At 46.7% G+C, this 13,798-nt stretch overlaps 1 protein-coding gene across 1 annotated transcript in view; it reads left to right on the forward strand.

Moving 5' to 3' along the window:
• FARP1 (FERM, ARH/RhoGEF and pleckstrin domain protein 1) overlaps positions 1-13,798 on the forward strand; it is a 310,977-nt gene that overhangs the window by 216,682 nt on the left and 80,497 nt on the right. The window contains exons 4-5 of the mRNA XM_047756233.1: positions 4,815-4,857; positions 7,877-7,955. Coding sequence (XP_047612189.1) covers positions 4,815-4,857; positions 7,877-7,955 — 122 coding nt within the window. The remainder of the gene's footprint in view (positions 1-4,814; positions 4,858-7,876; positions 7,956-13,798) is intronic.

Consider the following 13,798-nt stretch of genomic DNA (forward strand, 5'->3'; position numbering starts at 1 on the left):
GTGAGGTTAGAGATGGATGATTACAATTGCGACCCTCTAGAGATGCGTTGGCAGGAAAAGAACGATGATGGGGCTCTTGTTGCCTTTTAACTCATCTGGAACTTGTTTCTGTTCTGCTTAGGTTGAATGAACAAGTGATTTGTCCAGGATGACCTGGTTCAGGTCAAGTGCTCCCCTGTAGCCCTCACAATATACTAAACCTCCATACTTTAACTAGTCAAGCAGCAACCCTATTTTTCTTCCTCTTCCCTCCAGCTCATCCATTTATAGTGGTTTACAGCCTCCACGTGCAAGGCCTTTTCTCTCAGCTCTGCAAATATCCATCTAACTGGTCTATGGAGATGGTCTCACGGGCCCCGCATTCTCACCCAGGCCAGTTTGGCTGTGATGTGACCAAAGCCTTGGAGCATGACTGCTGTCGAACTCTACCAAATGGGTTAATTCAGGCCAGTTTGATATTCCCAAGCCTCCATGGTCTAAAGCCACATGCTCACTTGGCTCAAATCGGTGCTTGTATTCGATGCTTTCCAGAGAAATGCCAAAAACAGAAGAGAGATGTTTTAAAACAATTCGTAAAATTGGCAGTGGCATTGCCAGAGCATAGCTGTTGTGTCCTCAGTGGTTTGCAGACATTTAGGCAGATTCTGTGGCAAAATTGGCAATAATGAACGATCTCAGACAGGGTTCCCTGGAGGCAGCCAGCAGCCTTGCAGGCCAGAAGAGCACAGGAGGGCAGGCCGACTCAGGAGTGGGTGCTCAGCAGGCATGGGGACTTCCTCTGGAATTCTCCAGTGAATTCTCTCGCCCATGCCAACACAAGTATGTCAAACAGCCTCTACTCAGCTCAGTCCCCCAGCCCTCAGGTTTTACAGGGGCAAACAATGGCATCAAAGAGGAACTTTCTCGTCTTCCTGACACAGAAATGTAAATGCACGTATGTCTGCAACTCGCCTTTCCTCTCTCTCCCCACCGCCACCGGAAAAGCTCTTGTATCTCATAGCCCTTGCCCCATGTTTTAGAGCTGTCTTTTCATACCATCTCAGGTGTCTTGGGAGACCGGTTATCCCTTCTTGCTTGCACTTTAAGCACATCCAGGTCCCTCTTCTTGAAAACAGGTGAATAGGCGGTACCCTTATTTGATTTTGCCCCCGCCTTCCATACCCCCATTCTCTGGCCGCTTCCCTCACAGCCACACTGCTTAGAAAAGCCGTCCATCCATCCTGTCTCCTCACCATCCACTGCACTTTCAGACCCATCACCGAGTCCACGGACCAGCAGATCGTCTACTTCACATCTTGTTTTTGACCTTTCAGCCATTCTTGATGTTGTTCCTTCTGGAAAAGGCACCTGCCGTGGCTTCCATGACACAGCTCTACCCTCATGTTCTTCTGTCCTCATCTGCTCCCGTCCAGCAGTGCTGGGGTAGATGTGCCGTCGATGCTGACATAGTTTATCCTCTGGATGCCCTGAGGCCGTCGTGTCCTCCGTGGCTTCAGGGTGATTTCTAAAGACGAGGCCTCCTGCCCAGGCTTCTCCTCTGAGCGTTGGATGATTGCGTCCCACCATTTCTCTACTGTGTCTTCCACGTGCACGCCAAGTGCAGCTGATGAAATGAAAGCGTCTGAACCCCTCTGTCCTGGCTGTCTTCGGTGCTCCCTGCCTCTGTGAGTGGCCCCAGCATCTGTCCAGCCGCCCATGGCGGAGATCTCAGTGTAGTTCTGGTCACTGCCTCTTTCTCAGCCACTCTATCTAGCCCATCAGTAAATCCCACTGGATCTTACCTCTTAAGTTTTTCTTAAGTCCACCTACTTTTTCCCAACTCCCCTTCTGCGTTCCTGGTCTAAAATGCCATCGTCTTTGGCTTGGAAGATTGCAGCAGGTAACCTGCTTCTGTTCTGATCCCCCTGTGTGTTCTCTCGCCGCCAGACTCATCTTTTCAAGGTGCACATCTGATCGTATCAGCCCCTTGCCTAACCTCCTTCCCTGTGTTCTGGGCATAAGACTAAGTATCTTAACATGGCCTTGGTGGGGTCTGGCCTCTTCCCGATCCCCCCTTCCCCCAACCTTCTTCTGCAGTCATTGGTCTCCCATCACTTTAAGTCACCTGGAAGGTGTTTTTCCTGTGTGTCTTCATGTGTTCTCATCACATCTCTTCCCCTTCAGATCTCAGCACAGTGTCACCTTCAGGAGTGTCACTCTCTCCTGCCTCCACTCCTCCCCCACCCCGTAACTGGGTCAAGCCTCTCTATCCTGACATCGAGAGCCCTCTGGGGCACCCCTGGTTTCATTTGTCTTACGTACGTCTTTACTTTTGTTAGGAAGGTTTTGGTTGCTGACTTGCTCAATAGTCCATAAACTCTAAGAAACAGGGACCCTGATTGGTTCTCCTATCACAGCATCCCGGAGCCTAAGCAGGGATACAGTGTTGTTGAATGAATAGACGAGTTTGAAGAATAGGATTTGGGTTCCAACCCTGGGCAACTACGGCCTGAATCTCAGTTTTCTCATGTGTCCAATGGGGCTTTCTTTGGCTATCTTTTAGCATTTCTGGGAGGCAAGTAATACATCCTGCAAATGGCACCTGTTGTTTTGAATGATGATTCTGTCATTTTAAGGTTGAGGCTTAGGCATAGGATAGTGGAGCTGATCCTAAGTCAACCGATGCCTTTATTATTTTCCTCGGGTAAGAGAGTAGTAGGGGCCGGGGAATATAGAAATGAGAATTTCGTTATGAAATCTTTTTTTTTTTTTTAAAATGGCCCCATACGTAGCATATGGAAGTTCCCGAGCCAGGGATTGAATCTGATGCCACAGCTGAGGCAATGCTAGATCCTTTAACCCCACTGTGCCAGGCTGGGGATCAAACCCACCTCTCCTCAGCAACTCTAGGGATTGAATTGGAGCTGCAGCTGCAGGCCTGGGCCATAGCCACACCAGATTTGAGCCACATCTTTGACTTACACCGCAGCTTGTGGCAATGCTGAATTCGTAACCCACTGAGTAGGTCAGGGATCAAACCCACATCCTCACAGATACTATGTCAGGTTCTTAATCTACGGAGCTTCTTAACCCACTGAACTTCTGCTTTTTTCATGACGAGAATTCCGGATGATCATTTAAGGCAATCTGGATGGTGGAGAAAAGGCAGAAGAGAAGAATAAATCACCACCATCCCACCTCCTAAACACATCTTCTCACATTCTCAAATACTCATCAAGAAAATAACTTTTAATGCCTACGTGGCAGTGTGGCATAGAGACATATGACTGTTTTACCAATTGTTTACTTTTAATTTAGGTTATTGTAAAGATTTTCACTGTCATAGAAATGCTTCAATTAGCCCTAAGGTGATTGCTTAAATCTTCCTGTGCATAAAGGCATAATTGACCGACGTCAAGTGACTGGATGAAAGAGTGTGTATATATGAATATTTTTGAGGCTTTGGATAATTATTCCGTAATTAGTCTTCAGAAACGTTGCACCAATTCCTACATCTATCGAAAGACGCTACCTGTTTCTCTGCACCCTTGCCAACTTCAGGCTTATAAAATACAAACATGCACTACATACAGGCATATTTAATGGGTAGAAATGGATTAAACTTGCGCTTGTAGTGCAAATTACTCCTGAACTTGAACATTTTCTTGTTAGCCACTGGCATTTTTTTTTCTTTATCAATTGCCTGCTCTTCTTTGCATCGTTTTCTTTAGGAGTGTTTCCCTTTTTCATATTTACTTATAATATTCTCTTTACATTAAACCCATTTGCTTGTTGTTTTTTTTTTTTCCCATTAACGTGCTTTTTTCATATATGCAAATGGGAGCTTCAGTAGAACCCTTTCAAATGATCACAAGTTCAAGGGTTACCTTACACTTTATGAATTTGGGAAACTGGTTTCTCTCCCCTTCTCTTTTTTTTTTTTTTTTAATTTTGCCACTCACACTGCATGCTAACGAGAATGTGTGTGAAAAGAGTCTGGACTTTGAAGCTGGACCTGATTTCAGTCCTAACCCTGTCACGCTCTAGCTGAAGGCCTGGGACAAATTCCTGACCCCTCTAAGTCTCAGATTTCCCTCCAGAGTAGCAGGAACCCTTCTGGCCTTCCTTTGAGAGTAAATAGCTTACGGATGGTCCTTGGCGCAGAGGTGTGCTCTATAAATAGTCACTCCCTTTCTGTACCCCTCAAAAAATGTGCTGTTTTCTTTTCTTGCTGCCCTGCAGCATATGGGGTTCCCAGGCCAGGGATCAGATCCGAGCCGCAGTTGCAAACTACGCCACAGCTGTGGCAGCACCAGATCCTTTAACGCACTGTACCTGGGCAGGGATTGTACCTGGGCAGGGATTGAACCTGCGTCTTAGTGCTTCAGCGATGCCACCAATCCCATTGTGCCCCAGTGGGAACTCCAGCTGGGCTGCTCTGTGCATACATTTACACACATACACACTTTGTTTCACTAAGGAGCGTGCAGATTTTCCTCTGTAGCCAGCCAAGCAATCACACAGTAATATTTACTGAATAAACAACAGTGATAAAAGTACAAATGAGAATAAAAAATTCTTAATGAACTGCTTGAACTATTTGCGTCTAGAAGAGATTTGAATTTTCAGGCTCAGGGATAATATTAGCACATTTGCGTCTGTTCTATCAACGTGGGAGGCAGAGTTAGACATGGCATTCTGGAGGAGAAAAAGGCAGAGACAACCTCGCATCCCCAGAAATATTTTGATTTTTGACACCTCCAAGTGGAATCTCAAAATATGTGCACGTGTTCATTGAGAAATGATGTCTCAGCCTGTTCTTTTTTCCTTTGTAGGTGTGGCTGGATCTCTTAAAACCTATTGTCAAGCAGATTAGACGTAAGTATATGCCATAAGCATTTGCATTTAATGGTGATGGCAGATAGAAAGCCAGGCGTTTTCCCTGCCTGCTGTTTCTCATCTAGATATCGTCTGCTCTGTGGTGTCGAGCACAACACGTTCTGTTTTTACTCCGTGATTGCGTTTTATCGTCCACGCATCCTCCGCTGTTAAAATGTGTCTTCCGCAATTTTTATGGTAATCAAAACTCTGCTTGGAAAATCAAATACCGTTTTGATTAACAGCTAAAAGCAGGCTATCAAGACCCAGAACAATTGAACTTGTCTATGTTGGTATTTCTTGCTCTCACTTTGAAGGGAGAAGGTGGAACCATTTATTCATGAAATTGCTATTGGGTTTTCTGTGCTGCCTTTTCAAAACCCATCAAGTCAGAATGCAAGTGGTGTTTGGAAAAATAAAGTGCCCCAAAGTGTGCCTGTATGTGTGTGTGTTTCCGAATGGCAGGCGGAATGGGAGGGAATCTGCCTCTGCATTTAGACCATGTTGTCAAAGAAAAGATTAAGGAGCATCTAGGAGAGAAGTAAAAAAGAGAACACTTTTCCTCTCCGTCTCCTTCATCGTGCCTCCGACAGAACTATCCTCCCTGCTTTGAGGTCAAGTTCGCAGGCAAGGTCTGTTCTCCAGTGCCTCTCAAATGGTCCCTCACTGCAGCCAGAGGCCCGTCAAAGAGTCTGCTGATCCTAACACACTTGCGTTCCTTTAGTGGAGCCTGAGACACAAAATACCTCCTGCAGTGGCTTTTATGTCAGATTAAGAAGCCCCACCCGGCCACTTAGAGCAATTGATGTGGCTGTAATAAACAGGCGCCGGCAGTGCTGAATGGACCTAATGCAAGTGAAATTGATGTTGATCTTCTGTCATTTAAATGAAGTAATTATTAGTGCGGAAAACGAAACAACCATTGTTTAATGTTTGCCGAGTGGCTGGCCAGGGACTCAGCAGCGTGGGGCCCACATGGCTGAGAGAAGCCCCCGGGCCTGACGGCTGGCGGGAGCTTTGTCATATCTAGAATGATGACGTGGGTCCCTGCAGTGACTCCTGATGGAAACTGCTAATGGTGGCAGCGTGTCCGGCCAGGACAGCGGCTGTGGTTTGGGGCTGCACCGGAGCAAAGGTTCTCCGTTTCATCTCTGTGCACAGGGACGCGCTCCGTGTGACGAAGCTGTCGCTTTGCTTTCAGTGCTAGCGTCTGCCTGGCTTTGGACTTTCTAAGGATCCGAGGAGCCTCATTTAATTCCCTGTCTGTGCAAATTGCTGTAGGGAACGAGCTCGGCCTTTCTTCTGTCTTTCCCATTTTGCTATTATTTTGTGATGCAGAATTGGAGTGGTTAGTGGCAAGAAGCCTGGCTTCTCTCGGCTTCAGTATTCCCGTGCCCTCCCCTTTTATTCCCCATGTTGCATATATCGCTGACGTCTTCGCCTCATAATTGATCATTTTAAGGTTTTTTTCCCTAAATTTGAATGTGTTGTCATAGAAATTGTAGTACCACATGTAATGTTTGTCTTAGTAAAAGGAAGAACAGAATGACGTGTTCTGCTTTTATACAATTGCTGTTAAAATTTGGATTTTATTAAATTACCTTGTATTTCCTAGCTCTTGAAACTTATTGCTGTTATTCCAAATGGCAGAACACGTAAGATTACTCTTAAATTATAGTTTACACAGCAAAAGAAACTCTGCCTCAGGTTACAAATGATTATTTTCAAATTGACGTGATGTTCTAATTCTGAAAAATTATCTGTCTCCTTCTCACCCTGCCCACCTCCTTCCAGATATGCTTCCTGATTATGTCAAAATTTATCGATAAGATGGCACATAAGACACTCAGTAAAGGCTTTGTCTGACTGTGAACACATTAGGAACCAGGACCTCAGAGATAATTAAAAAATAATCAACGACAGGGCATACCCTTTTGGCACAGCGGAAAAGAATCTGACTAGTGGAGTTCCCGTTATGGCGTAGTGGTTAACAAATCCGACTAGGAACCATGAGTTTGCGGGTTTGATCCCTGGCTTTGCTCAGTGGGTTAAGGATCCGGTGTTGCCATGAGCTGCGTTGTAGGTCACAGATGCTGCTCGGATCCCGAGTTGCTGTGACTGTGGCTACAGCTCCAATTCGACCCCTAGCCTGGGAACCTCCATATGCCACGGGAAGTGGCCCTAGAAAAGGCAAAAAGACAAAAAAAAAAAGTCCATCTAGTATCCATGAGGATGTGGTTCGATCCCCTGGGTTGATGATCCAGCATTGCTGTGAGCAGTGGTGTAGGTCACAGACACCGCTTAGATCCCACGTGGCTGTGGTGTAGGCCGGCAGCTGCAGCTCCAATTTGACCCCTAGCCTGGGAACCTCCATGGGCTGCGGGCATGGCCCTTAAAAAATAGTAGTAATAATAAACTATATAACTAATTTAGTTATTCATTATTTCTTCCTAAGTTATCTAAAGCCTATATTTGGACTAAAGCAGACAGATAAATTCTCAAGGTCAAATGCCTTCTTTATTTTTATTTTTTGGCTGCACCTGTGGCATATGGAAGTTCCTGGGCCAGGGATCAAATCTGAGCTGCAGCTGCAACCTACGCCACAGCTGTGGCAATGCCGGATCCTCAACCCACTGCACTGGCCAGGGATCGAACCTGCGCCGCCACAGAGATGACACTGATCCTTAACCCGCTGTGCCACAGCAAGAACTACTACAGATGTCTTCCTTAAGACCTGGGTATAATTTTAAGTCTCCAGAGAAAAAGTTTAATGTGTCAATATAATGCCCTTGTCACAGTATTTTTAAAAATCAGGTCTCTGTCTTCCCAGGTTATAAAAATATGAATTAGTAACTGAACTTAATCAGCTCTTAAGTGACTTGGGTGTTGGCAGATGACTCTTGGCAAGATGGGAATGAGACTCAGAATTTGGTGTGTGATGTGCTCTCTAAAGTTTTTGTCTGAATGGCATTCGAAAGACCAGTCGGTAAATGCTTTCCTGCTGCCCCTTCCTTTTCAGGGCCAAAGCACGTTGTTGTGAAGTTTGTGGTGAAATTCTTTCCACCTGACCACACGCAACTCCAAGAAGAACTCACAAGGTTAGTGGTTTGGAAACTGGGCCTTTATGGCTGTGGGGCACCAAGGCGGAGAGAGAGGTCATATCCCAAGTCGGCTAATAAAACATTTGCACTGTGTTGCCTTGACCAGCATCTGTCTTCTGCTTGTCACTGAACCGTCCTTTCTCCCAGCCGTGCTTACATACATGGGGCTTGGGGAGGGGAAGTACCAGCTTGCCCCAAAAGCTGGTTTCTTCAAGGCCTGAACTGGGCTTATAACCTGTCGTTTTCCCCTCTTACATCTGTCCCATCACACAAAAGTTTTGGGAAATGAATCTCTTCTGTGAATCCAAGATGTTAACACAGTTTCTCTCTGCTGCTACAATTGGATGAATGGACATCAACTGTAGGTCAGCCTCTTTGAAAGTGTGGCCAAGTGAGCAAAGTGTGACCAAGCCCTGCCCTGGGAAACAGAGCAGATGCTTGGGTTTTTGATGTAAGCGAAGGGGAGGGTGATAACTAGAATGGGAAGGGGTGGAGAGGGGTGAGTTTGGTTCCACCAGATCACGCTTGAGGTCCCTGCGGGCCGCCCCGTGGCTGTGTCACGAGGGACGGCGGATACCCGGATGTGCGCTTCCCGGAAGAGGGGAAGGCGAGGATCTTCCCGAGGCGTCCCGAGTTCTGAATGAGTTGCTGCTGATTGTTTATGTCCACTTCCCCGCCTCGGATTGCTGAGGCAGTTAAGCGGCCAGGAGCTGCAGAGGCCACCAGCCTTCTGAGAACCGCATGCCGTTGGCCAGGACGCTTTGTGTAGAGGAGAAGCAGCTGGAGCTGCCACCCCCAGTGCCAAGCGGCGGGGGCGGGGGCTCGGGCTCATACATGCAGCATCTTCAGGTGATGTCCTTATTGGGGCTCCCGTGTCTGTTTCTTGGGCTGGTTTTCCTGTTGTTGGCGCACGCATTGCTCCAAGCTCAGAATATTGAAGTGACTCTAAAGGCGAGCCCAGCCGTGGGTCAGCGGGCCATGTTTTCCTCCTGCATCTGCCTGGGCGTTCATCCTGCTTAGGAAGGTGGCAGCCTAAACCCTTCCCTGCCAGCTCTACAGGGAGCTTTGCTCCTTTGCAGTGTTTGTGAATCATCGTGTCTAGAGGTTTGTGAATCATCTTCCATTCTGGTCCTTGTTAGAAAATGCCATACAGCTTGTGACCATCAGGCCGTGTGTGTGTGTGTGTGTGTGTGCCTGGTGTTTTGATCTAATAAATGCCTTGAGTGACCTAAGACCCATTGGACGTAGCAGGTTTGGAGTTTTATTGTCCCTGTTTTCTGGCCACCAGTGTTAAATGACATTTAAAAAAATCTTTTGCAAGGAGAGAGAATTCATGGTGGCTGAAGGGTGATAAAATTGACAGAAAACTTAGAAGCCCACCCCCTCAACCCCACCACCGCCCCCATGGCTGTCCGCTTTGTCCCAGGGTGTGACGGGAAGGGGACCTCTCAGATCCAATGTGTTGACTCCCACACTCTCAGATTCCTGTTTAAGCAGACACTTTAATGATGTGACCATTGAAATGCCAGGCAGTTTTCCTTGGCAGATGGTGAGGGAGGGGGAGGGTGTGGGAGAAGCTCCATAGGGACGGCTTTAGGCGACGGACGTGCGGGGAACAAGAGTGAGACAGACATAGATGGGCCTGCAATTTTCAGCAGACTGTCAGTGACTCGAGCTGAAATGCATTCCTCGGGCCTCCAGGAATAGCTTTTAGCGTCCCATGTATATAGATTGAAGATTTAGATTGCACTTTGCCTGCTAAGCAGGAAGCTGGATTCTTTTCTGTTTATTGCACTGCACTTTGGTGGAACTCTTGTCCCTACTGACACCAGGGCCCAGGCTTCTAGAAGGAGAAAAGCACTGACTCTTAGGTGCAAGTTTGAAACAGCTAGGGAGGAGTTCCTGTTGTGACTCAGCAGTAACGAGCCAACTAGTATCCATGAGGATGCAGGTTCAACCCCTGGCCTCTCTCAGTGAGTTAAGGATCCAGCGTTGCTGTGAGCTGTGTTGTAGGTCACAGGCACGGCTCAGATCCCAAGTGGCTGTGGCTGTGGTGTAGGCTGGCAGCTGCAGCTCCAATTTGTCCCCTAGCCTGGGAACTTCCATATGCCACGAGTGTGGCCCTAAAAAGCAAAAAAAGAGGAAGAAGAAGTATGAGTAGCTACGCAGTACCTGCTGCAGTCTTTTCCTTGGCTGGCAGAGACTTTGTACTCTATGTTGAGTAAGGGGAGAAAAAAATTAAGATTAGGAAATAAACTGAAATTGACCTCTTTATAACATGGCATCAGAAGGCTGTGATTTGCAACCCCTGTGGTCCCTGGCAAGTGTCAGCTCTCTGATTGGCCCCTTCATGTCTGCCCTTCTGCCAAGGAGAGTTGATTCCACCTTGAGCATTTGGGATGAACTTGATTGGAATTGCTCCCGTTTCTAGTACAAAAAGTGCTGCTGAATTTCTAAAGGTAGCCCTGCAGGCAGCATGCCTGACTCAGCACTGCCTGCCGCTAAGAGAAGGACCAGGAAGGTCTGTCTCAGATTTCAAGGGCCTTAGAACTGGAAGAGTCCGTGTCATCTGAAGGTGACGAGTTCCTCCCTTGGCCTCCAGCTCAGCACTTGCCCTCTAACTAAATTTGAACTCCCAGGCCCAGCACCATCTCGCCACCCATAGGAGACCCGCCCCAGGTGGTCCCACACCTGTCCCACACCTGTGGGACTCTGATCCTGAGCCTGTCCATGGACACAGGACCCTGGGTTTGAATTGCTGGCTGGTACCATATTTGGAATGTCATTGCTTTTCAAACAAATTCTTCCTGCTTCTTTACGAATGAACCCCACAGATAAGAATTAAAGCCTGTGGTTCTAAGAAGTATCGAGGTCAAACAACAACAGCCACTGCCTCGTCCAGAGAGATGGCTCGTAAACAACAACAGCCACTGCCTCGTCCAGAGAGATGGCTCGTACCACCTCTTCCTGTATAAACCGTGTGCTGATATTGTGGCTGCTTTATATTCTCTGCCTTTCTCCCCTTTGACTTTCCAAAGGGAGAGACTGAGAGTGAGAGAAAGTGAATGAACGAACATTAGGGGGTGGGATTAAGGTTAACTGTGGTCGGTCTGGGGATGTTTTTGGTTTTGGCTTTTTGGTTCTAGGTTTGTTTTATTTATTTGTTTTTTTATTTATTTTTCCTGGTTGCAGAAGGCCTCTGTAGTTCTTAATAATGGAATTTCTTAGATCACTTAAAGGGGATTCACTTTTCTGTTAGGAAAAAAATAAAAGTTGCTCATGTGCATTGCATGTTTTTGTCCTAGTCGCTATACTTTCCATGGATTATCCTGTTTTAATTCTTAGGGAGACTTCTGTGGTTAGTGGGTCTTGTCAAATGGCCCTTTTAAAAAAAGTTCAAAAGAACCTTTTGTGATCACACAAGTAGTCCATGTAGCGTAGAATGTTAGAAAATGCGGGTAAACTAGACTCAGAAGATGCAATACTCGGCTTCTATTGCAGAGGGCTGGGCATTACTAACGCCTCAGTGAGATGGCCTTTCTGATTTTTTTTTTTTTCCCTCCATGTGTCTACGTGTACTTTTCATCTCATCGTATACCCTGGCCATAGTCACAAGTTCCCCTTTGTCCTCGAGATGTCATTTATACCTGCTCATCTGAACTGAGAGTCACCAGCCATCCTGCCCTTTGGACCGCTTCATCTCGCCGAGTCCCTCTTTACTTTTTCTCTTCTTGGTACCATCTTGTTGAAGAAATTGGACCTGTCAGCCTAGAAAATAACCTACCTCCTAAATTTGTCTCCTGTGGTGCTGTGTCACCCCTTCCTCAGTCTTCCGGATCGCCTGCCAATTCGTCCTCAGTTCTAAAGGCTTGATTGGGGGGGGGGGGGAGTTCCCGCCATGGCTCAGCAGGAACGAACCAACTGGTAATCCATGAGGATGTGGGTTCGATCCCTGGCCTCGCTCAGTGGGTTAAGGATCTGGCATTGCTGTGAGCTGGGGTGTGGGTCGCAGGATTGATAGATGCAAGCGAAACATTCTTGGCTAGAATCCCAGCATAAGTGGTATGGTGTGCTCGCTGTTTCATGACTGATGCTGATCACTGAGTTTGGGTGGTGACATCTGACCTTTCTATTGTGGAGGGAAGTCATGTGACTTTGTCTGTATGCCAATGTCCAGACTCCTAAGTGGTTTTGACACCCATTAACGGCCCCGACCAGAGTCAGTCATTTCTCTAGAGGCTATAGGATGAGGATTTTATAATTCTTTTATTGGTGTTATTGGTTGATGTTCTTCTGTAAAGTGGAACTTTGCCTCATCTGCTTGGAAGATCTTTATCTCTGAAATACCCTGCCTACTGGAGAGGCAGATTGCATGCCCTTGGTTACAGTTCTTAATACAGAATTGCTTTACTAGACTCCCCAAATAATGACACCTTCCATTTCCCCCCGCTTTTCTTGAGTATTATAAGGCACTCATAAAATTTCATTAGTTACATGTGTTTTGATTCACTTTCATCACTCTTTTTGCTACTCAAGTTGTCACAACTGTGGCCAGTGGACTCCCCGTCAAGATTTTTCCCTATTAATTAATTAATTAATTAATATGTTTATTGGGCCGCCGCAAATGCGGCGTATGGAAGTTCCCGGGCCAGAGGTCACATCCGAGCTGCCGCTGCTGGCCTGCATCACAGCCACAGCAATGACAGATCCCAGCCGCATCTTCGACCTCCACTGCAGCTCACGGCAATGCCAGACCCTTAACCCACTGGGCGATCAGACCTTCATCCTCATGGATGCTAGTCGAGTGCATTTCTGCTGAGCCACAGTGGGAACTCCTTTTCCCCCTTTTAATACCACCCGTTTATACTTGAAAACTTCCCTGCTCTCTGGTGTAATTGGACCCTCCAGGCTTCCTACCTTCGCCTACCCGACACCTGGAACCTGCCATTTATCCAAGGACCTCCCTTCTCATCCTTCCAATGGGCAGTTGTATGAGAGCCAGAATCTGCTTGCTAATGGTTGCTGCCGAGGGGACGCTGCTTCTAGACACTTGGCAAAGCTAGCAAATATCTTTCTAGAAATCTATGAGTTCATATTGATGTTCTCAAATTGATTTTAACATCACCCTGTTTTTACTTAATTTCTTTGATTTATGTGTTCCTGTTTTTCTCTTCCACAGAAGATGTTTACTTTATTAGGTAAGGAATTTTTAAATAACATAAACTGATTTTTGCAGATCTGGCAACTGAGACTTATGGAAGAGGCCGAGTGAATATTACACTACAAAAAAAGATGCTTTATGTTCCCAATCCCATTGGCAAAGCTTTTCCTACCCGTAGGAACCCGCTATTATTAACTGAGCCACAAAGCCATTTTTTTAGTATATTTGATGACTGATCTGTGAAAAAATTTAAAACGTTTGCTGCACCCTGCATAAATATATAGGGTGGCAAGTTACAGTCTTAATTTGTTGCAGCTCTTTCTCCCCATAGATCGTGAAATGCCTTACTCAGCATGTGAAAAGGTTATATAGCATGTGTCTCCTGGCGCTTTGAGGGAGATATGAATATTTGCATCACACTCAGGAGCCCCAGGAATTCATCCTGCCTGTGCAGACTTTCTTGTGGTTTCTATACTTTTTTTTCCCCTCCTTTTGTCTTTTTAGGGCCACATCTGCGGCATATAGAGGTTCCCAGGCTAGGAGTCTAATCGGAGCTGTTGCCGCTGGCCTACACCACAGCCACAGCCACGCCAGATCCGAGCCACGTCTGTGACCTACACTGCAGCTCACGGCAATGCCGGATCCTCGACCCACTGAGGGAGGCCCAGGATTGAACCTG

Source organism: Phacochoerus africanus, chromosome 13, assembly GCF_016906955.1.
Source record: "Phacochoerus africanus isolate WHEZ1 chromosome 13, ROS_Pafr_v1, whole genome shotgun sequence".
NCBI classification, from domain to species: Eukaryota; Metazoa; Chordata; class Mammalia; order Artiodactyla; family Suidae; genus Phacochoerus; species Phacochoerus africanus.